At 40.8% G+C, this 24,398-nt stretch overlaps 2 protein-coding genes across 3 annotated transcripts in view; both read left to right on the top strand.

The window, feature by feature from the left end:
* The window catches only part of sntb2 (syntrophin, beta 2), a 35,832-nt gene extending 26,418 nt beyond the window's left edge, over positions 1-9,414 (top strand). Inside the window, exons 5-7 of the mRNA XM_004566110.6 lie at positions 1,191-1,387; positions 3,585-3,775; positions 5,271-9,414. Of these exons, the coding sequence (XP_004566167.1) occupies positions 1,191-1,387; positions 3,585-3,775; positions 5,271-5,363 (481 nt within the window). The 3' untranslated portion in view covers positions 5,364-9,414. The remainder of the gene's footprint in view (positions 1-1,190; positions 1,388-3,584; positions 3,776-5,270) is intronic.
* A 1,649-nt stretch (positions 9,415-11,063) lies between these two features.
* vps4a (vacuolar protein sorting 4 homolog A) lies at positions 11,064-22,994 on the top strand. Of its 2 annotated transcripts, XM_076886889.1 has the most exons (12): positions 11,064-11,082; positions 11,884-12,020; positions 13,671-13,782; positions 13,866-14,010; positions 14,098-14,159; positions 14,322-14,441; positions 14,553-14,709; positions 15,315-15,463; positions 16,193-16,274; positions 19,942-20,161; positions 20,754-20,894; positions 21,427-22,994. In XM_076886889.1, exons 2-12 carry the CDS (start codon positions 12,000-12,002, stop codon positions 21,526-21,528), a joined length of 1,311 nt encoding a protein of 436 aa, XP_076743004.1. In that variant the 5' UTR covers positions 11,064-11,082; positions 11,884-11,999; the 3' UTR covers positions 21,529-22,994. The 2 variants fall into 2 exon arrangements, with proteins under 2 accessions (XP_076743004.1, XP_004566166.3); XM_004566109.5 differs by lacking the exon at positions 11,064-11,082 and having other exon boundaries at positions 11,740-12,020.
* Positions 22,995-24,398: the final 1,404 nt, after the last annotated feature.

Raw genomic sequence — 24,398 nt, 5'->3', positions numbered from 1 at the left:
CTTTGTCATATTTTATCAGATGTTTCAGGTTTTTAAAAGTCTTAAATCCTTAAAAAGAGCTTTATGCCATTGACAGTAATAAGTATATATATGCTCTGTAATGTATTATATATAATAAATAAACCTTTGTTATCATACGATTTTGATAAAATTGGTTAAAAAAAAATTGTTTTTGAAAAGAGTCTGGCTGCTGAACAGAAACATTTATGATATTTAACCTCCGAGGACCTGGCGTCCACATATGGGGACATCACATTTTGGGTTGTCTAGACCAAAGCACCAAATTTTGCTCTACAACGGCCTGATGTCCACTTACGAGGATGTTATACTGCCACTGTTCTATCGAAATTTAAAACGAATGTCCACATGTGTGGATTTTTTTTTTTTTTTTTTAGAAACAAAAATCAGGTAAAAATCAGGTTTTTACCTTCATCAGGTCCTAATCAGCCCAAATAGCAAAGAGAAATTGAAAGTGCATGCCGTGAAAGACTTCGGGTCCTTACATTCTGTTTGTTATTACATTTGTATTCGTAAAGTGGGTTTCATTTTCACTTTCATTGTGCAGACGTTTCTGCTTTTGCTAAAAATGAGAACTGTTGGCCTTTGAGCCTGAGCGTGAGTAAATATTCAACAGCAGATCAGCTGAGTGTCAAAAGAAACTTTCCTGGAACTGCTGACGAGCTGTAATTTTTGTGGTAAGTACCTGGAAATTTCTAGTTGCCGGCATCAAAGGAACTCCTCTCAACAGCAGCAACTAATCTTTTCCAAATCTCTACCGATGGGAGGGGGCAGTGACCCACAGAAACATCATAGATATGTTAACTGGAAGAACGGCTGGTTGGAAGAAAGCAGAATTATCTTTGATTGCAATTACAGCAGAATACATTGTGCCTTTTTTCTTTATAATCAGGAACTGCAACGTAATGACGTTAATGCTGCATTTAGTTGGGTTAAACGGACAAACACAGGCCTGACATGTTGGGAGACAAGCTGAAGATTTTTGCATGCTCTTGCAACATTACAGATATTGTGGTTTCCACATGTTGACCAGAAGAAGAAGTATATAGCACAGGGATGAGTTGGAGAATCATTAAATATGTAGTTTGGGTTATGGGGAAGTAAAATGAACCCTCCTCTGTCTTTCTTCCTTCAATAACGTTCTCTTTGCCTGTATCGTCATGTCTCCCCAGACTGGTTCACTCAGGCAGCGCCCGCAGTTCTCCCGCCCAGGGTTCAGACCTGGTGTTTGCCACTCGGACTGGAACGGGCCGGGGCATCGAGTCCCACATCTTCCGAGTGGAGACCCACTGGGATCTGTCATCATGGACGCGAGCCCTCGTGCAGGGGACGCACACGGCCGCTGAGATCATCAAAGAAGTCTCCATTGGTGAGTGGGTGTCATTTATAGTCTTTAGTTTGGAGATCATGAGCAAAGCTGAAAACACATCAAGCAAAACTCACAAGCTGTGGCCCACACCAACTGTGAGCATAACAGTTTTAGGGTCTGAATGATTGCCTGTTTTGTTTTTCTTAACATCCACTTGCTATTTTAAATAATTAGCTCACAGTTTCAGGTGCAGCTGAATTAAGTGCTTCATGGAAACCTAAATGTGTCGTCATAACTGGCATTAAGATAAGTGTGAACCTGCAGCCACCAGCATGTAGCAGAAAGAGACGACCACACGATAAAGTACTGACAGGGGTATCTGAGGTCAGGTGTGCTAGCAGTATCTGCAGCTTTAAATGCTAACTCTGCTAGCAGCAATGGCTGATGAATAACAGGTGACGCACTGCTGTAACAGGTGGCAATATAATACAATCAAAATGGTCTCTTGAAAATACTCTATTGATAATATAAAATTAGTTTGGCTTTCTGATTCATTTACCGCACGGTCAGCCTAAATGGTTATAAAAAAAAATCATAGGCCACTTTGTTAGGTACAAGTGTACATCACAGCTTTTTGACATGTGGATATGGCCAAGACCTGCTGAAGCTCAAACTGAGCATCAGACTGGAGAAGAGGGAGAGAAACTGCTGATCAACTGGATCGTGACCTCCACATGTCATGCTGTCGTGACACAGTCATGTCATATGGACCAAAACCTCTGCGTTCTTAACCTCCTAAAACCCGAACTCTTTCATGGCATGCATTTTTAATTTCTCTTTGCTATTTTGATTTATTCTTTAGTATTTGGTGTCTGAACACAGCAGGATTTTTCCTGAGTACAAAAACAAAATGAGAAACAACAATTGTGCCCCTTTGAGCACTGTGGCTCATTTGAAAGAGCAAAACTTAGTAGTGTGGTCCAGACCAGCAGTCGCCAACATTTTTTGTGCTACGGAGCGGTTTATGTCTGACAATATTTTCACGGACCGTCTCGCGGATAAATACAACAAAATAAAACCAGTACCAAAAAAAGAACATTTAATTACAACACACGTGAAAAGACCCAGGTGACCCAAGTCACCTGGGTCTTTTCTGACAGTGTATCTTATTCCAAGTTTACAATAGGTTGATGGTTTTGTGCCCACAGGAGGCACTTTATTATTCTGTACAAACACAGTGGATTACGTCACTGTGGCATGTGTACGTGTTTCGATGTGTGTGCTCTGTGTTGGTACACACATGTTAGCAGAAGCGTGTTGTAAGCAGACCTTGAACCAGAGGATGTGGGTTCACCTTTACCTCCTTCCAAGTAAATGTTAAGTGGAAATCAAGAAATATTAGTCAGTGAACTAAACAGTCTATGCCACTTGAAGAAGAGCAATAGAATAAAGAGATAAAATATTTCCTGTCTATAGGCCTGTGTACTTTGGACTGTGACAGGAAGCTTCTGACAGCAGCTGACTCACAACAGTGTGCCATCGCTCAGAAAGAGCAGCTCTGTGTAGGAAAGGCAGAAATGGGAGGCAGCAAAGGGGAATGTTTCCACTCTGTGCAGAACAATAGTTGGCTGCCGGAACAGCACTGGAAAGCCTCAGCCTTTTTTTTTTTCCTATTCTCCTTCCCTGTCCCGCTGCTACACAAACACACAGTTGTGCAGAAACATTTGGGCCATTCAGGTTACAGTAATGCGCATGGAAATGCTTTCAGATCAGATGACCTCACGGTCACGTTGCGGCAGGCTGCCTGGATTTTTATATAAAACACAAACTTGTCTTTGGACTGCAACTGTTAATCAGCACTGTTATTGTAAGAGTGGATTTGTTACAATAATAAATCTGACTTCATACTCAGTTTGATACAAAAGCTTGATGTTCATTTATGTGTAAACAAATCAGTTTCAGTTGTTTATCACTCTTTGTGTTTTCCTTAAATATTTTACTGCATTAAACTTTTTGATTTGTTGTGTTTTGAAAAGTTTAATGAAAAAAATTCATTTGAACATAGAACTGTTTAGTTTTAGAAAACTTCACATAATTGAGAAACTGGGAAAGTAATAATAGAATGAAAAACATTTTAGTTTCAGCCCAACGTTTTCCAGAACCAGCCTCTGCACATCTGCACTGTTACATTTCTCCCTGTGACTCACCTGTGCACTAGTTTTTCTTGAGCTCTTTCCCCTGTCGCCCTCTCCGCTAGGTTGCACATTGAACAGACAGGAAGTTAGGCTGACTCTACACTATGAAAAAGGCTTCACTGTGACGAGGGAGCCAGCCGACCCGAGCGGGGGGGCTGTGCTGTACAGATACCCCTACGAGAAGCTTAAAATGTCTGCCGACGATGGAATACGCAACCTGTACCTTGACTTCGGAGGTCCAGAGGGAGAAATGGTAAATTGTAGTAAAGCAACTTGTCAGTTTATGAATGTATTGTGAGTGGAAAATCTTTTTAAACCTAAGAATGTCAAAAATATTCCTAAATCTCAGTTTTATTAAAACTTTTGCGTCATGCTGAAATATTTATGTACCAAATATACCATGTGTGTATATAAGAGATGGTCGTAGCTGCCATGTCGTCTCCGGTTAGTTTCTGAAGTCTGTTCTAAATCCACAACATTTCTGCTGTGTTGATTGTGACAAGCACTGTTTCCTCTAAGCTGAGCGCGCTGAGTGCTGACACAGTCTCCCCACACAGATAATCTGCGCTGTGCACAAAGAAAAAAGTCCAGCCTGAATTGGAATTAAAGTAAGACTGTGTCAGCAGTGTACGATTGCTCACGCGCTCAGCTTAGAGGGAACAGTGGTGACAAGGCGGGCGGGTCCAACCAATGACTTGTCTATCACAAGTGGTTAGCCAACGTTTGACCAATATTTAAATAACTGAATTTAATAGTTTAAAAAAATGACCCAAAGCGCGTGACTGAGTCCATAAAGTCCTCAGCAAGATTGCTGTTTTCCGTAGACTTCAGTAGGATTGAAAGTGTGTTTGCAGCCCCTGCTATCGCCATCTGGTGGCTTTCAGGTAGAATGCAGGTTTAGGACTGGCTTCATTTTTTCAACACAGAATCTCCATCAATGTTTTTTTACCGTCTGCGTGTTGAAACGCTAAACCAGCCGAAATCATGTTGAGTTTTTCATTATGGGGAAAAAAGAGAAAAGAATGTCAACAAGAAGGCGAACTGAAGCTAATGGTACATGAATAATTACAGTTCATTTATCATAAAGATGTGAAAGCTCACTTACCCGTGCATTACAAACAGTAATTTACATTACAGCAGTCAAACTGACCGGAAGCCCACTTGCATATTTTAGTTTTCCGTCTACCAACTAGCCTGAGAGAGCTGGTATGCCTAAAGAACCTCCACCACATAGCTGTTCCAGCTGTGCCACACAGTATGCAGTAGTGGATAGTGTGCCGTTAATTCTGTTTTTCAATTGTATTATGATGTCAGACTTTTTGAGATACTGTCACTGGTTGTAACATATTGTGATTACGATTTTATTTATTTATTTATTTATTGTGGACTATATTCCTTAGATTAAGAAATTACATTTCCATCCACAGAAGGCAAGTCAAAGTGCAAATAAAGATCAGTAAAATTAAATAATATGAAATAAAATTAAGGTAAAATGCAACCTGTCAGGGATCTGTAGAACAGGAATAAAGATATTTCTGGTCAGTGTTATACAGTAAAATACTAAAATGTATTTTTTTAACTGGAAAACTGTTTCTATTCAGCCCATTTCATTAAAGCTGGAATATTTTCCATTTTCCATAAAAGTGTTGAGGAACAAATAAAACAATAATCTGCATTTGAATAAGGGAATATCTTGGATATCTTGAATTTTTCTTTTCTTCAACTTCCTCCCTCCCTCCACCCTACAGGTGTTTGATCTCCACTCGGGTCCAAAGCCAGTGGTGTTCGTCCTGCACTCCTTCCTGTCAGCCAAACTCACTCGCATGGGTCTTCTGACGTGAAGCCTGCCAAATGCTGACAGCGTGGATGAGAGGATTCTTTTTTCTTTCTCGTTTTCATTTCTTTTTAATATCTTGTTCGTTTTTCCAACTTGTCCGCTCACAGCTGAAGTCAGGCCTGGCGTGGTGCTGCAGGGGGAACCTTAACCCAAGGAGGTGCTTTGTCTGATTGTCTCAAAAATGTGCCTTCTCTTCCAGCTTCTCCTCGGCCCCTTGTGGTCAGCTGCGTTGCGAGGCGAGGTACAAGGAAGGGGCACTTTGTTTTAAGTCACGAGGTGAAGGGAGACTGTTTTCACAGAAAACAAAAAGTGTGTACATATATATAGCAGTTAACAATCTCATAACATTCCACGTGATTGTGGGGCTTTTTCTTTTTAAATATATTTCATTATAAATATCCGATGAGATGTTGATGCAGCCGATGTGCTTATGAGATTGCAGCACTTGTGCGCTCTAAGAAACGTGTTAGTGAAGTGCATCGAACTAAAGGAAGGCTTTTTTAACTGACCAAGCGCAGATTGGTAAACGCTCCCAGTTTTTACTCTGCCTATCATTCCACGACAGCCTTCCGGTGTATTTTGGGCTCTTTTTAAAGCGTGCGTGTTTGTCTTTGTGAGAGGAAGACGCTGCTTTAGAGTCGCGATGCAGTTACCCGAGCGGAGGTTGTGCGCGTGAAAGATTTCTGCGGACGAGTGTGTCTTTCCTCGCTGCACGCTGCCGTTGGCTTGATAGTGTGCCTCATAGTTTTAGCACATTATCCCAAACTACTGTTGTAATCAGGATCACCAACTGTGCCTTGTTACTTGTAGTCAGAGACACTCTTTATAGTGTTCCCTTTTTTTTTAAATTCACACAATAAGAGAATTTTACGCTTCAGTCATGCACAAGCAATAGTATTACTCTTATAGTGTAAACAATGTTACGATTTTTTTAGTGTGTATCTCCTGAAAGCATGACTTCCTGATGTTTATATATGACGATTATATATGACATGACCGTGCGTTACCTCCCCCACCCGCGACTCAGACACCTACACTACCACATCGTCTCATCTCATTCTGCTTCGCTTGTGATTACACCTCTCTGGTTGCCATGCCCACATCAGCATTTGTGTGGTCAAATACCTTTTAACAGGAGCGTCACATGACAGTGAGCTGACAGTGAACTGACAGTGAATGTTAAAACTGCCTCACCTCCTAAAACAAAAACAAAAAACAGATTCAGGAAAGTTGTAATATCTTATTTCTGGGTGATTGAATGTTCAAAGATCAGTGTTCCTCTGGAGTACCATGAATGGCCGAGTTTACCCAACAAGTTCTACAGTGAATTTTTCTCATTTTAAGCACCCAAAGTGAAAAATATTAAACCTTAACAGAAGTTTAAAAAAAGTCTCTCATATTAGGTGGACCTGTTGCGCTCGCTTCCAGCTCTTTATTTGTCCTCTAGCACAGCGGTCCCCAAACTTTTTTGCGCCACGGACCGGTTTATGCCCGACAATATTTTCATGGACCGGCCTTTAAGGTGTCGCGGATAAATACAACAAAATAAAACTAGTACCGGTACCGAAAAAAAGAAAATTTATTCATAACACATGTGAAAAAGAGCTAGGAAAACCGAGTAAACGATAAAAACGATAACAAAATGACGCTGAAAACCGATTAAAAACCCTGAAAACCATACATTTCACACCTGAGCCTCAACTCTCGCGGCCTGGTACCAAATGACTCACGGACCGGTACCGGTCCGAGGCCCGGGGGTTGGGGACCGCTGCTCTAGCAGTCAGTTTAGAGTTACTACTCTGCCCTCTTCTTTCAGCCAGACGTTTTTTCTCCTGTCTCTTTAAGGCTCCCCTCCCCATAAATCAAACTTTCTTCTCATAGGTCCAATTCTGAAAGCCTGAAGAAAGGCAGCACCTAGAAGCCAGCTATGAAAGCCCATGTAGCTTATTGAAAATCTTGTATGCAATCAGCTGGAATTTCCTTGTTTTTATAGTCACCTCAGTTTAGGAATTATTGTCTCATAAACCTGTGATCCCAGTTTGAACCTAAAGCAGAGAGCAGTTTGAAGTCTCAGCCAAATTATGTGAAAATCTTTATTTTTTGCCTTGAAGTCAGATTATTATTAAACTAAAAGTTCGGCACTCTGTTTGGTCAAGTTAATGAGCACAGAGGAAATGATGGGTCCAAGAATAGAAAGTGTCAGTCCTTCCTCAGCTTCCTTGTTTGCTCGAAATAATCAGCCAGCTTAATGACTCATTCTGTAAAAACAGTTTCTTCATTTAACAAATATTGTGACTCTGCTGCCAAAGACCAACAAAGCCGACAAACGTCATTTCGATATTTCCAGTTTATCAGACTGACAGACTTCGTGTTAAGCAGCCAGGTGCACATGTGGTGACCACATTTAAATTTCATTTTCACTCACTCATGGGTTGAGTTCAAGGAACAAAAAAAAAAAACAGGATGCAAGGTTAAGAAAAGAGTATATGTACACATGTAAAAAGCTCTAGTTTGATATTCACCTAACAGAAACCTTCTGCTATAACCTGCTGCAGATGTTTGTCCTCCCCACTCTTTTTTTTTTTTTTCCAGATTAGATTTGATTGAGAGTTATGATTCTCAAACTTAAGCCCCCCCTCCCCCCTCAGCAACCTTTCAGAAATCAACCAATCAGAATAAAGTTAGCCTTTACTGAAAGGGTGGTGGTGTCTTTTAAGGGCCTGTGGCTAAAATTATACATTTAAAGCAGATCAAGACTCATCTGAGGGTCTAGTAGATAAATTATCTTTTTTTTAAACTGTAAATCAAGCAGAGCTACTCTTGTGGAGTCCCAGAATAAAAATATCGAGTTGGAAAAGAGCAGCAGGTGTTCCCTTTAACATCAACAATACTGATTATAATGCAAAGTTAGCACAGGGAAAAAGAATGCCAGCCATTCATTCTTGTTCATCCCTCCGATGTGCTAAAATTGTGTTAAATGTTGAGAAATGATGAGCGCTTGTAAGTCGTATTGGTCACTCGCAGCAGTGTTGGTGTTCATGTAGTCAGTGTGCTGACAGACACAATGTGATGCACGTGATATTTAACTGACTGAACCAGATTTTTATTTTTTTTTCCCAATATATGCAAGTTGACCCTTCTTCCCCCTTCAGTTCATTTTGCCTGCGTTGGCTGGTTAATGAGTTCAACGTGACTGTAATAAACACATTTTAATCACTGTCAGCTTATTCATGGTACATGTAGCTAAAGTTACCCTTCAGTAGAGCCTCTGTCTGAGGTCCAAAAGAACACAATGTGCCATTGTGCGCACTGACTGCAACATAGGAAAACAAGATAACCCCGGTTCTCTGATACGGAGCACAGTCACCCGCCTGAATGACCTCTGTCCCATTTGGGACATCGTGTCCTTGTGATGCTTTTTTCTTTTTCTTTTAATGAATGTGAAAATTCATCACAGTACACTCACTTCCTGTTTAGCGATTTAAGCCTTTTCAAGCTACAGTTAATGTTGGCTGTATTACAGCTGAAGTAAGCTTTGCTTCTCTTAAAACGTTACAGTTTGAGCTATGCTCAGCCTGGCATGAAGTCAGTTTCTGCAACATTTGAAGCAGTAGTGAAAGGGATACGCTTTTACACCACACTTTTGCTTTCTTGTCACTCTAACTGCTCCTACCTGATCTGATTATGTGAAGTTTAAGAAGCTTCGAGGCCGTCCTGTTCCTCTCTGAGCTTGATGCACTAACCTGTCAAACCCCTTTTAAACCTGTGAATGTACACCTTTTATCTCCTTCCTCTCTTTGTTCTCAAATCTTGGCTGTTCTGTCTATGCAACGCTTCAAAGAAGGGGTTTGTGGAACCAAAGGTATTATCTGTGGCAGCTTGCGTCCAACACAATCATGAAACTGAAAAGTCGCGAGGATAAATGCTGCTGCGACAACCTGTCATATGCAAAGTATTTTAGATTTCCTTCCAAGAGACGGTATACAATGTATGATAACAATGTAGTAATCTCAAATGTACATACCTACCAATAAAACTGTTGTAAGTTACAGAAACCAAGGTGTTGTTTTTCAGTGGTTTTCTGTGTGACTTGTGGCCCACAGCTCAGTCAGATGAACCAGAGCATCTTTGTGTTTATGATAACTGAACCTTTTTAATACTAAACACGCTATAAACATTTTTTTTGTTTCCATTCTAGTGAACTTTGACTAGACATCCAGATATTAGTGGCAGGTTAGTCTGAATGGCACAATTACATTGACTGGCTGGACTTTTGGACAGTTACTGATTACTTTTAGTACTTTTTTCAATACTTTTTTTTCCTTTATCATTTATTTATTATTTATAATGTGTTATTTATAATTTTTCAAAATTGCTGCTCAAAGAAGTACCCATAGATCTTTCAACGTGTTTGTGGAGGAAAAGCGTCAGGAAGATTTTTGGTGGGGGTCATAATTCGGTGCGTCTGTCAGGGATGACTGTGGATCAGGTGGAAGATCAACTGAAGGCCGGTGCATCGATTCCTGACTCCTCCAGGCTGCTTGCTGAAAAGCATCTTTGGGTAAGACACTGAAGCCCGAGTTGCCCCTGATGCATCCATCAGAGTGTGAGTGAACATTACACTCAAAATCCAATTTTATATTGCTGTGTTCTGGGTTTATATAATACAGTCACAATATATGTACAGATTAAAACACACCACACACAAACATAATTTAACTATCCCATAATTTTTTTTTCTCGCATGGTTCAGTTGGGTACTCTACAACGTTCCCAAATACTTGATTTCACATGAGCGCAGTGTTTCTCCAACTACTCCTGCCTTTAAAGAAAGGCTTGTGGCTGTGGCCGCTAGGTGGCAGTAGTTGCAGGCCATTGAACATTTGCTAAGGTCCCTGACGTTTGTCAAGTTTATTAGTTTAGCTACAAAACCGGAAGTTGTTTTCCAAGTTAAATGGTCTCTATAGTCTCGGAAAAATATTACATTTATATATAAATGTAATTCTGAGAATATAATAACCTTGGTGTATTATTAATTCATGTGGTGACTACATGTTTGCTGATTTTTATTTGTTTATTTATTTTTTTTACGGCACGGCCCTTTGGAAGTCTTCGCCGGAAGCTGTCACGTATGAGCTCCCCTGTTCAGTGTTGCCAACTTAGCGACTTTGTCGCTATATTTAGCGAGTTTTCAGACCCCTTAGCGACTTTTTTTCTAAAAAAAAAAAAAAAAAAGTCGCTAAAAAACGACGTGAAAGCGCGTACCACTTTTACTCTCAACAAGCAGCGGGTGCTGTAACGCAGTCAGTTCTTCTTTTACTCTTTTTCTCTTATGCTGTTTTGTGGATCACAAGGTTTAAAACTACTTATAAACACACACACACAAAGGCTACGTTCACACTGCAGGCGAAAGCGCATCAAATCCGATTCTTTTGACCCTATGCGACCCATATCCGATAATGGTATGACAGTGTGAACGGCACAAATCCGATATTTTCACATCCGATCTGGGTCACTTTCGTATGTGGTACTGAATTCGATACATATCCGATGTTTCAGAAAGCGACTGCTGTGTGAATGGTCATGTCGCATTAAATCCGTCTTTTACGTCACTGACACAAGACAGACGCCAATTATCAGCGCCGGAGAAGACATCGCGAACGCTTCCTGGCCATCCAGTGTAGATGTCAGTGAAACTGTTGGGAAGACAACGTTGGAGAAACGTGAACATTTTATTTGTTCTGTATAATCTGTAGATTCTGACAGAAATCTGCAACTATCCTTTGAAGCACTGCTCCTCTAAAACAGCAATAAGGATAATTATTAGGTTATTTACATTATTATGTAAATAACAAAATAACTTAAAGCAAAAATTGGGAAACGTAAAGTCGGAAGTCTTTATATTAACGGTCATCAGTCAAACAATATTGTTTGCTCAGGGTATAAACGGAGTTCGTTGTGTGTGACGTCTTCTTTTGCGCATGCGGGCCGCTTTGAGCGTTCACACTAGAGCGCGTTTGCTGTCGCATTTTATTTATAGTGTGAACAAGCAGACAAAAAAATCGGATTTGATCAAAAAATCGGAATTGAGCATTAAGACCTGCAATGTGAACGTAGCCAAAATAACTCCACCAGAGTGCCTAATTTGGGTCACTTTTGCCGGCCCAAAACCGGGTAAAGGAGCAGGGTTGGAATTGTGACATTAAAAAAAAACAATAATTGCTAAAAGAAATTTAATTTGTAGTTCTAAATAAACTCTAAATGCATTTAGGACGTTTTTTACTCACTTTATGTCTCTTCCACGATGTTATTTCTCTCTCCAACAACATAGGTTACGATTAGATTAGCATGACCAATTATGCAAATTAGGCGATGACGTCATTTAGCGACTTCTAGGACAACCAATAGCGATTTTCCTTACTGAGGAGTTGGCAACACTGCCCCTGTTGGTTGACGTCTTGTTGGGTCGAGCTGTCATCTTTGCTAGCCGCCGCATTAGCCACTGTTTTGTTTTGTCATGACAGGAGCGTGCAGTCCTCGTACAGAACAGGGCTGGTAAAGACATCACTTCTTCGGGTGTCCACCTTTGGGGAGGAACAGAGGACAGAAATCTGCACGTGTCACATTAAAGTGAGATGAAATGACAACGTCAACATTACAGGTAGGCTGTTGTTAGCTGGCTAACGTTAGCCCGCTTCAGTTTGGTCACAGAGCTAGCCTTTGATTTGTGTATAATTGGAGCAAAAAGCGGGTTTTTTTACAACTCTGAATACACTGGGTTGCGTGCGGAAGAATTTTCTGGAAGCTACGAAGACTCTTCGAGCCATTTGGTAGATAATTTATTTTTTTTCCACTGAACAATTAAAGAAAGATTCTAATTCAAAACACAGTTTCTAGCCTGTCGGCTACCTTCATACAAAATAACGGTTAGCTCCTAAACCCTAAGGTGGCTGGATGTACTGCAAGCTAAATTGCTAACAAAACAGCTGATAGTAAGCTTGCCTTGGTTTGGTGTTACAATAAATATGTCGTCTAGATTACATATTATAGAAACGATAGGCTTTGTTGCGGGTACTACTGGCTGTGCCTCGCCTGTAGGGTGTTTCTAACGGTATCTGCTGTCACCGTTAGCCGGCCTGTGTGGTCCTGCTCGCTCAGTTAAAAGGACAGCAAACAAAGCGTTGCTGTTTTGGGGGGACTATTTTAGTCTGACGACTGGCTTTATAAGCAGCACAGTGAATATTTGTCTTAAGGAATAGCTTGTTCTTTGTTTTAATAATAATAACAACTTTTATTTGTTTATCACTTTTAAATAAATAGAGTTACAAAGTGTTTCACAGTTTAAATAAAACCACACATTAAAGACAAGTGAATATGTTCCAGCACATGGTCTTGCATTTATCGCAATATATATACGCAACTTTTATACATACATCAGATGTAAACCTATAGCCAAAAATAATAGGAGAAAGATTGTTTTTCTTTTCTTTGCTTTTCGTTTCTTTTTTTAAAGTAACTTATATAAAGTTCTCAGTAATCCTATAAAACAAACCACAGGTTCAGCCGACCTGAATTACTGAGAAATGCTGTTCCAGACTTTAGGAGGTGTAACCTGAAAGCGTGGGCTCCTCTGTTTTTAACAGTTAAGAGCGTGATTAGATGATCTGAGATTCTTAAAGATGTTGTAAATTCTCAGTAGCTCTCCATGTTTATGCGAGAGCTAAGCCATGTAGGACTTTATGCTATTAATACAATTTTGAATTTCACTGGAAGCCAGTGAAGGGATGCAAAAGTAAGTGGGAGACAGTTACAGTGTGAACTAAAAGTTCTGGATGATTGGGTGAAGAAAAAAAAAAGGTTTCATGTTTGCAATGTTTCTTTAATGAAAGAAAGCTGGGCGAGCTTTGAAATGTGAGATTTAAATATACTAGATAATAACGAATGATGCTAAGGTTCTTAGCAGATGATTTGATATTATCAGCGAGCAGGCTGACTGGCTAACTTCCTCGGTGAATCAGTCAGGGCCGGACACAAGAGCCTTGGTTTTGTCAGGACTGAGATGAAAGAAATATTTTAAAGTTAGTATGGCAGTGAAGCATTCCCTCGGGTACCAAAGGCTGTTGAGCTTGAACTAACAGAAAGGTACAGCTGTGTATTGTGTGCATATCAATGATAGCAGGTGCATTTAAAGCTATTAAGCAGATGGCCCAGGTATAATATACACAGTGAAAACAAAACTGTGTTTATGACATGTGTTTATTGCCTGTTTTTGACTCCATGGTTTAACATTATATCTCTGCATCTGCTACAGAAAGCCATTGATCTTGTCACTAAAGCCACAGAGGAGGACAAGGCGAAAAATTATGAGGAGGCTCTGCGCCTGTACCAGCATGCTGTGGAATATTTCCTACATGCCATAAAATGTAAGTATCTTATCTTGACAGGTAGCTGAGCTCTTTGTGTTTTGCATACACCTTGCTGATGGCAACATCTTCTCTTACTCCAGATGAGGCCCACAGCGACAAGGCGAAGGAGAGTATACGAGCAAAATGTATGCAGTACCTGGACAGAGCAGAGAAACTGAAGGACTATCTGAAGAATAAAGACAAACAGGGCAAGAAGCCTGTCAAAGAAGCACAGAGCAATGACAAGTACGATGTCCTTTTTTTGTATGTTTAAATGTAAAAAAAAACCCCAACATTTTAGGCTTTATTGGATTTTTATGTTCCGTGTTCTAGGAGTGACAGTGACAGTGAGGGTGAAAACCCTGAGAAGAAAAAACTGCAGGAACAGCTTATGGGTGAGTGGCCTTGGGGGGGATTTAACCCCATCATGTGGAGCTAAATATTTATTTATGATATTATTTCTTACAATTTTCTTTGGTTTTGTCATAATCAAACAGCTGTGTCTATTAATTGCATCCCAGTAGGTGTGTCATCATTACTTTTTTTTGTGTGTGTAGGTGCTATTGTAATGGAGAAACCCAATGTGAGGTGGAATGATGTTGCTGGGCTGGAAGGAGCTAAGGAAGCTTTGAAGGAAGCAGTCATCCTGCCCATCAAATTTCCTCACCTTTTCACAGGTACTGTAGGTCTCAAGTCTCTTCATTCTGTTTAAACCCAGTAAGCAGTCATACACTGATATCAACACTACTTTAAAGACAAACTTTTCTTCTGTGTCTTTTGTTTCTCAGGCAAACGGACCCCATGGAGAGGCATCCTGCTCTTCGGTCCTCCGGGAACAGGGAAGTCATACCTGGCCAAGGCGGTGGCCACCGAGGCCAACAACTCCACCTTCTTCTCTGTCTCCTCCTCAGACCTCATGTCGAAGTGGCTGGGAGAGAGTGAGAAGTATGTTTTCAATGCGTCATTTCAATTCAGTGTAATTTACATAGAGCCAATTCCCAACAACTCTCATCTCAACGTGCTATAAATTGTCATGTAAAGGCCGTACAATATTGGAGAGGGAAAATGGATGAACTAGTTTTTCAGCATCACTCTGAGTCAGGAGTGTTTCTAATTTTTAGTATTGTACACTTGTTTAAGCGAGGTAAAAAGGAAATATCAGAAATGCTTCTAAAGTTCCTCACAGCCTTGGGGACAGCTGTTTTGTTATCCTAGCAGAATATCAATTAAACAGCTCCATAAATATTCAACTGTATCAGAGTAGAAACCTGAACTTATAAAGCTGAAACAGTTTTGTAAGTATATTTTTAATAAACAGATTGATATGTGATTTAGCAAGTAGAAATACTGGAAAAAAACAACTTTGATAACTGAGTATTTTGGAATTTTAATCTTTAAAGGTCTCATCTTAAATTGCATAAAGGTGATGAGCAATAATTACAACATTTGTTACTTCAAAGACTAAATCGATTTCTTAGTAATAAAAAACTAATGGTCTAATATTGCTATCCCTCAGACATATTTACTCCGTCTCTGCCCGTCTCTCTCAGGCTGGTGAAAAACCTGTTTGATCTAGCTCGCCAGCACAAACCTTCAATCATCTTCATCGACGAGGTGGACTCTCTGTGCGGCTCGAGGAACGAGAATGAAAGCGAGGCTGCCCGCCGCATCAAGACAGAGTTTCTGGTCCAGATGCAGGGTGAGTCACACGAGTGCTATCGGATATATGAAGTGTGAGGAATATGCAGTATTAAATAATATTGTTGAAACCTGAGGCACAGCCATTTGGAAAAACATGGCGTCTGCAGTGTTTCAAGTCAGATTGATGATGTGAGCAAAGAGGGGCTTTTTTCAGCCTCACATCTGTGTCAGACTGAATGTGCGAATCTTGTTAACACTTTGTGGAACCTGGATCACATCACCGTGATGGATTGAAATAAGGGACCTTAAGACCACAGCAGCCTTTTCAGAGTTCATAGAACCATACAGAACCACAGAACTTCACTGTGCTTGCTCTGCACCACAAGAGGAACTTCTAAAAAACACAAATGTTTGGTGATTTTTCTGGATGTAAGTGTATGTGGTGGCAGCACTGGTAACCATCATATGTGAAAAATCCTTTTAAACAGTTTTCTGATTGTTTTCAACACATTTCTCAGTTGAAGACTTAGTTATTTGTCACTTATTTGTCTTTAGGTTGAACGATCTGTGGTGATGTCAGGCATGTTCTGTTTTCATAACTTTTCTTGTTAGTACGGTATTCATTCCACAGAATATAAACAATTTTATTGTGTGGCATCAGTAGCTCATCATTGTTTATATTGTATAAATAAATTACACTGACCATTATTCCTGCTACAGTCAGTTAAGAGAGTTTTCCAGAGTTTCAAAAGAAGTGCTTGTGTAGATTGACACTCTGCTTTTGTAGGTGTCGGAAACAACAATGATGGCATTCTGGTGCTCGGAGCCACCAACATCCCCTGGGTGCTGGACGCCGCCATCCGCAGAAGGTCAGAGGTCATCTCAGATGTTTGTGTGTGTGTGTGTGTTTTGTTTATATTCTGTGGGGCTTTTTATTCCAAAAAATGTACTTTTGCTGCACTGTTATTATTCATCACAATGGTAATTCTGTCATGTTCAGTGTTGGGTAAGTTACTTTAAATTAGTAACGTAGTTACTTTACTAGTTGCTTCTATCAAAAGTAACTCAGTTACTTCAAGTTACTCGTTACTTTCAAAGTAACTAGTTACTAGGGAAAGTAACTTTGGTTTTACTCAGAATGCTCTTGTTAATGTGTTGCTTCCATAACTTTGCCAGTCTTCTAGCTTGCTTACTTGCCACAAGTGCACTGTGCCACCTACCAATAGCAAGGAAAAGATAATGTGCATATTTCCATGAGAGAAATCCCACGCCTCGACCGTCGTTGACCGCCGCCGTGATTCTAGCCTACGTCACAGCGTCATGTGCGCTTTTTACATCCAACACAAAAACTGCAGTCGTGGTGCTTTCGATTGTACTCAGAACTCAGAAATTCTGCCTTCTGAGTAGGAAGATGTAGGTAACACCAGACTACAGATGAGCTGCATACAGAGCTGGACTGGGACAAAAAATCGTCACGGGCATTTTGATTGACCGGCCCACCATTATAGGAAAAATCATAAAGCCTTTGAATGAAAACAAACACTGTTGTGACAGTGATGTACACTGTTTTGATGGTATATATGTATCAATCTATCAATGGTTTCCTCTTTCTGGCGCAAAGTGGGCTGATCATTGATCAGTTTTCATGATTGAAGTAGAAACGGGAGAGGGAGGGGAGAGAATGAGAGAAGAAGAGGCAGCTGTGCAGCAAAGAAGTGCAGCACAGAATAACTCCAGCTTTGTGTCTTTTTCGTTGTAGCTGAAGTCCGGAACAAACTGTGTTCCTTTTCAGCTCAATATGAAATATTTTCTCTGAATACGGAACGATTCCGTTTTTTACAGGATGGTTGGCAACTCTACTAACTAACCTTATGAACAAAATAAAGTTCAACATCAGTAACATCATAGCACCCACCTAGCTGTATAGAAACTCCGTCATGCTAGCTAGCACGCAGTACAAAAAAGTCAGCATAACGAAAATAAACTCCAACTAAACTTGGTTCATATCTGACCCAGATGGACTGCAGGTCATAACTTCTTACCTGAAGTTCAGTTCACCTGACACTCGGACCGGCGGCCGCTTCGGGTCTCTCCTCTTGCCTCCCCTTTCCCTCATCCACCTGCTGGCCTCCATCACTTGCTAATGTTACTGAATCTGTGGAAGCTCCGTGATAGCCACCACATGAAGTAACAAATAACGAGCCTATCTAAATCCCAGTAACGATTAACGCGTTCCTGATTTTGGCATAATAACTAGTTACCGTGCTCGTTACCACAGTAATAACGTAGTTACTGTAACGCGTTACTTAATAACGCGTTAGTCCCAACACTGGTCATGTTACTTCTAATTCTGGTGTGTTAAGAAAACACAAACCTTTGAACTCGGGTAGATTCTGATGCTGTTAGTTTGAACCCAAATGGAGAAACCACAGGGCTTGAAGTGTTGTTGTTTTAGGATGAATCTGAAATCTAAATTCTTATTAAATCCTCCTGCATTTGGGGAATATTTCAGAAAGTGATTTTCTAATCTGTTTGTCTAAACGCATGTTAATGTTAAGATTCATACTGCTTTTTGACTGCTGACCATGGTGTCACAGTCTGATGTCGTTTTTTCTCCTCCTTTAAACTACTCAGCTGTTAACAAAGCATTTGTGTGGACACACACCTGAGCTCCAGCTCTCATTTTGAATGCTGACCATGTAAAACATTGTCCAAACTTCTTGTGAGTTGTTCTCTATGACGTTTAGAATTTAATGTTGGCTCCAGATATTTTTGGACAGTGGCATCATTATTGTCTTTTTACCTTTGTATCAAAACATACTTGGGTTACTGCTAAATGCTTTAAGCTTCAAGTGCAAACATTCAATTCTAAGTTGAGGGGTTAACCCATCATATTGCATTGACCACTGAAGTGTTGCATCTGTACTTTAACACTTTGGTCAGGAAGTGATTTCAAGTGTGCTGTGGCTGTTAATACAGAAAAAGAATTTAGTATGGATATTATTAAGATCGTGAGTGGCTAACTATTTTGTACATACTGAGGAAAACACACATGGAAGCACATGGGAAGACCTGGAAAACCACAGACATGGGTGATGACAGGATCTTTTCTATAGTAAAGAAAAGCCCCTACAGATCATCCAGCAAAGAGTAGAGACCAACCTCCATGAGGTATTTATATAAAGTGTTAAATGAAGAAAAGATTTCAGGAGACCTGCCACAGGGAAAACAGGAAGGGCCAGAGCTTGCTCGTTGACAGCGACTGAATTTTCAAAATAAGTGCGCATTACCTCGGCTAGATGAACAATTATGAAAAAAAGTCTGTGCTTTGGAAACAGTGCACTGTGTGTGTGATCTGTTAGAAGACGTTGGCTGAGGCTCATCATGTTGTTATGTTACCATGGGCACATTACAAACACAAGCTGCTGGGGGATAGTTCAGCTTATTTAGATGGCCACTTGGAGAAACCAGCAGTACCCAACAACACGTTCATCAGCAGCTACATTTTGCCTCCATTTAAGCACAAAAGCTGAATTCAATGTTAAATTAAAATGTGGAAAAAAGAAACGTTTCACTTGAAACGAGAAGGATGTGGCTTCAAACAGGAAGAAGTTCCTTCTGTAATTGTTACTGAACAGAGTGAAAGATCGCTCTGATCGACAGCTCTCACCTCACTGAGGAGGGCAGGCAGTATAAAAATCATCCTGCCTCCTCTTGGGAAATAGAGTTAAAGAGTTCCCAGCAGCTATCAGCTTTTCTGTCAGATCTGTACAGGCTTGCATTTTTGGTGAATAGTGCTGGGAATGCAAAAAGAAGACAGCTCCTGTAAGAAGTGGCACTGAAATCCACAGCTGATTAATAACATCTTAAACTTGTAATCCACTCGGTGTCTTGTGGAAGCATAATCTTAAATGTATACCCAGTTAGAAGCATATGTAATACAAATTATGTATTATAGAATTATTAAACAAATCAGAGATGCGGCTCTTGAACTCCACTAAACGAGCTTTGTAGGATTCAGAGCTCGATATACTCGCCTTGGAACAGCCCATCGAATTATCATCTGCCTGAAATAAAACATTTTAGCTCCTGTGTCTATAAGGCTACCCACATTTTAAGCCAACTTTGGTTATTATTCATCTGACTGGCTGCTATTTGCGTGCCTGAGACCTTATTAGGGATATCCATTCTTGATGATATCATATCGAGCCAAGCATATAAAAAATGTCTAAAACTAATTCTATATATAATCCTGAAGTCTGAGCTACATAGACTGATTATTTAAAACTTTGGTCGTGTTTAATATAAGCATCGACCAGTGGAGTGGGATTTATGGCAGAAATAAGGAAAAGCGGTCAATCTACAGCCAGTGAACCCAGTATCCGACTCCTGCTTCACTTCCTCTAAACTTTAATAGTAACAAGTTGATTTTAGAGCTACGCTTTGCTTTGTTATACCTTTTCTTGTGTGCTGTTTAAGTGTACGTGTGTTGAGGAGCATCCGTAAGACGGGCTTGTTATTTTTGTTGTGCGTCAGATTTGAGAAGCGTATCTACATCCCTCTGCCAGAGGAGCCGGCTCGGGCTCAAATGTTTCGCCTCCATCTGGGCAACACACCGCACAGCCTGAGCGAGGCCGACCTGCGGCAGCTCGCCCGCAAAACAGAAGGCTACTCCGGTGCCGACATCAGCATCATCGTCCGGGATGCTCTCATGCAGCCCGTTAGGAAGGTCCAATCTGCCACACATTTCAAAAAGGTAAGAGAAAGAAACCTGTGAAATCTTCAATCTTGGATCTTTGTGATATAAATGAACTATTGAAAGGGGCCCTGTTACCTGGACTTATAAGGTCTTTATAAGTCTTGATTAAAGTTCAGTTCATCCTCTGTTAAAAATTAGCTGTTTTAAGCTTGTTTGTAAAAGAAATCACCCCAAAAAACCAAGCCTGTGAGCTCCAGTACCTGTGATCAGCTGCCCTGTGCTTCTGCTGACTGTCAGGTTTTAGTCAAATCTGTCCATGGTATGTAAGCAGATGTTGAGGAATGAGGAATTAGAGCTGCTTTTCAGCTACTAGACAGTATATTACTATTAAAGAGCATCATCACTCAGGCGTGCAGCAGTCTAACAGACTCCGTTACTGTAAATGTTATCAGAATACTGCAAACTAACCAGTTTAACATGAATTTAATTAAGTTATTGTGTTTAGTATGTAGTTGAGATTGAGTTACTAATGTCTCAAAGATCGCCCATAGACTCAGCGGGGTTCGATGAAGCCTTCACGTGGAGGCTGCAGTGTTTGGTGTGATTAATCGGTGCTGCACAGGAGCTTTTTTCCCCCTTACTCCTGCAGGTCCGCGGTCCATCCCGAAGCAACAACCAGGTGATGGTGGATGACCTCTTGACGCCATGTTCCCCTGGCGATCCTGGGGCTATAGAGATGACCTGGATGGACGTGCCTAGTGATAAGCTACTGGAGCCCATAGTCTGCATGGTAAGATGCAGGAACGTGAAGGAAAATCTGTTGTTTCACTAACAGCAGCTTTGATTTTCTTTTAAACTGTGACATATTACCATCTTCCTTTCCACCACCAATGAACAACAATGACATAGATTATCAGCCAGATTCATTATACATGTAAAACTGCTGAAGGAAGGTTTATAAGATAAGACCTCCTGTGATGTTTGGTTTCAAGATGAGGCTAAGGTGGAGGTGGTGGAGATGAAGATACTAAGATTTTCATTGGGATTATTAATGAGTAATATTACTATTAACCAGTAATATCATAAGGACGGCTCATTGAGCAGTTTGGAGACAAAGTTGGAGAGGTGAGGCTGAGATGATTAGGCTGTGTGCAGAGAAGGGATAAAGGATATGTTGGACAGTTTTTCTGCATAAAGAAAGCTTCTGTTGGATTGAAAGGACCTCACAGTGATATACAGTATTTAAATATGCAGTATAACAGTAATGAAATAACAATAATGAACTGTGTGTGTGTGTGTGTGTCCGTGTCCCTACTTTGCAGTCGGACATGCTGCGCTCTCTGTCCACCACCCGCCCCACAGTTAACACCGAAGACCTTCTCAAAGTCAAGAAGTTCACAGAGGACTTTGGGATGGAGGGCTGAGAGACAGAGCCCCACGTCTCCCGCTCCATCCCCAAGTCCAGCAGAAGGGTCAGACTGCTCCCAGTACCAACACTCCACCCCTCTCCTCTGCACCATCCTGTAGGCTTTCATCTTCAGCTGAGCACTTGGTTCACTGCCTCTCCTGGATTTATAACATGGCGCCAGTCTGCATCTTCGTGTCTCGTCCAGGCCCGGATGTTTGAATCCCTGGAGGACATTGACCAAATGCAGAAGTAGAAAATCTCAGTGTGATTTGGTAGCTGGACTGTAGACTTCCTCCCCTGTCGCCTCCGCGTTTTTCCCCACCCTTTACAGACTGTGCTCCGTTACAGCATATTCACTACAAGAACTGTTCATCTGCGCCGCATTTAATGTGAGGAAATGCATAAAGTTTGTCCCACTGTGAGCCTGTCTCGTCTCCGACCGAAGGGCCATACATTCTGCTGCCGTCATGCAACTCCCTTTGGTATCGCCATGAAGGACAGTGAAGAGAAGACGTTAGTTGTTCTGCCAGGCATGCGGAAGTGTGAAAGCATTTAAGTGTTTTTATTAAACTTGTTTCTGTTTAATGTTTCTGTCTAAATGTTATTTTGATATTTAATGCAGTTAAACCAAGTGAGCGTGTCTGGTTGAGGCCTGTAGCTCCGTGCTCGCAACAGTCTGAGTGAAGCATTTACATTACCAGAGATGTGCTTGACTGGGAGCCAAGTGCAGCAGTTCCTCAATCTGAAAATACTAAGAGTGATAATTTAAATGAGATGGGGGAAAAAATCAGTATTTCCTGCTTTTCTCTGTTTTCTGTAACTTGAATGTCTTTTATTTTGAAAAGGATGTACACTCTGGGAGATGGATGATTGTCATTGAAAAGCCATTTGTTAACACAGCATTTAATCAACATGAACAAAAAAGCAACGAATACTTTAAAAAAATAGATTTTTAAGAAAGCCCAAGTGCTGATCAATGGCTCTATTTTTTTTCCTTATTTTTTCTTTTCGAAGCGAATAAACTGATAGACGATGCATCAACACTTCCTGTTTTGAAGCAGCAGTTGGTGGGATTGGTAGCTTTTCTGGAGCATTGGCTGTACATAAATGATGGACATGGCCACGGTGATGTCATTCATTGGCTTCAGTCTTCACATATTGAAGCCCAAGTATTAGCTGCTAAAAGTTTGTGGTGTTTTTGAAGACACAGCTGCAGCACCCATAAGTTAAAATCCAATCAGGTGAATAAAAAAAATTTCACCTGCTATAGAAACCAAAGCTTGTTCTCTGTAACTGGCCATACTGGCGGTGCATTTAGAGCGTGGCTCAAGTGGCCATTAGTAATGCAGTTTTTGGATCTTTGCCATTGGCTTCCTTTTTTTCAGCTGTGGTCAGTGAGGCTTGTTCTGGAGTTTTCAAACTAAAACAGCTACCGTGGGGCAAACAGTCACACTTTCGCTTCATGTTTAGGAGGCCGTTACGTGTGGAAGAAAGCGTCCTTTTGGTCTTTTCACTACATTTCCTAGAATACACCTAGTCTTATTTAAACTGCGAAGTCCTTCTTTTATGGATGTTCTGTTTTTGATGTTTGAGTTCGTGTTCTGGGTGTTTTCCACTCTTCATTGAAAATATTCAAACTGAGCGGATACATGAGTGGGAGAAATGTGCAGTGGAAAATAAACAGTGTCATTAAACATGAAAATTGAAGACATCGTGTCTGTGGCACTTTAAGGAAACTAACCTCCCTCACTTGGTTTAACAGCACAAGCTAATTAACGCCGACTGCAATTAATCCACTAATATTCACATGTTAGTGGATTAAGAATCAGTCAAGCACATCTTTGTGTTGCCCTGCATTCATGGTCAATCAGTGTTATGGAACATTATTTATATAAATTACTGGTCACGTGTGATGTGTAACTAATCCAGCTACAGTATGTTTATTCTTTATGTATTAATTTTCTGTGATTCATGATGGAGCACCAGTGAGAGGCCTGACCCCCCCCCCCCCCACCCCCCTTTATTGGAGGCAAATGTACAGAGTTCTCCTCCAGGGGCGATGCTGCTGAACGTTTCATTGCTGTTGTCCTAATTTCAGCAGGGAGTTTAAGGAAAGCTGTCCTGCACAGACTCTGACCTCCTGCTGTTATGGCAGGATTGCAGGCGTGCCTGGTGGACTCACTGATGGACTTCTGGAAGCTACAGTAGAATCACTGCGTGTTTGTGGAGGTACCTGTTGTTCAGGGGAGCTCAGTTATTAACGTCCCTGTACGGGGATTTAACCTGACGCTGGCCATGTTACCATTACTACTAATTTAACCTGAATAAATAAAAACTGAAATTTCAAATGGAAAAAAAGACACTACTGCTGCTTTGACATGGTTTATTATTCTTGTGCATTTCACGTATTTGGAATTTAACACTTCCACCACCATCACACAGTTAAGTGCACACCAATAAGAGTTTCCACAAAACCTGAGATCTCAAATATTTAGAAACAATCTGTCAAAGTGAAGCCTGAGAGGAGTTCACCACAATTAAAAGATTACGCAAACAAAATGTTCAACAATATACACTCACCAGACACTTTATTAGGTACACTCTCCGTGTACTGGGTTGGATCACCTTTTGCTTTCTTCAGAGATTTAGGCCCATATTGAAATGACGGCATCACACTGCGTTCATGATGCAAATCTCCTGTTTGCTGTATTGAATTGAGATCTTGTGACTTTGGAGGGCATTTGAGTGAACTCATGTTGATTGAACCAGTTTGAAGTGATCTGAGCTTTGTGACATGGGTTAGACTGCTGGAAGGAGTTGCAAACAGGTTCTTAACGGATCTGCCCGCAGCCCCATCCTGTCACACATTTCAAAGAATTTGCAGCA

The sequence above is a fragment of the Maylandia zebra genome, linkage group LG7 (assembly GCF_041146795.1).
Source record: "Maylandia zebra isolate NMK-2024a linkage group LG7, Mzebra_GT3a, whole genome shotgun sequence".
NCBI lineage: Eukaryota > Metazoa > Chordata > Actinopteri > Cichliformes > Cichlidae > Maylandia > Maylandia zebra.
The sequence above is the reverse complement of the archived record's forward strand: the minus strand, read 5'-3'. Positions and strand labels throughout refer to the sequence as shown.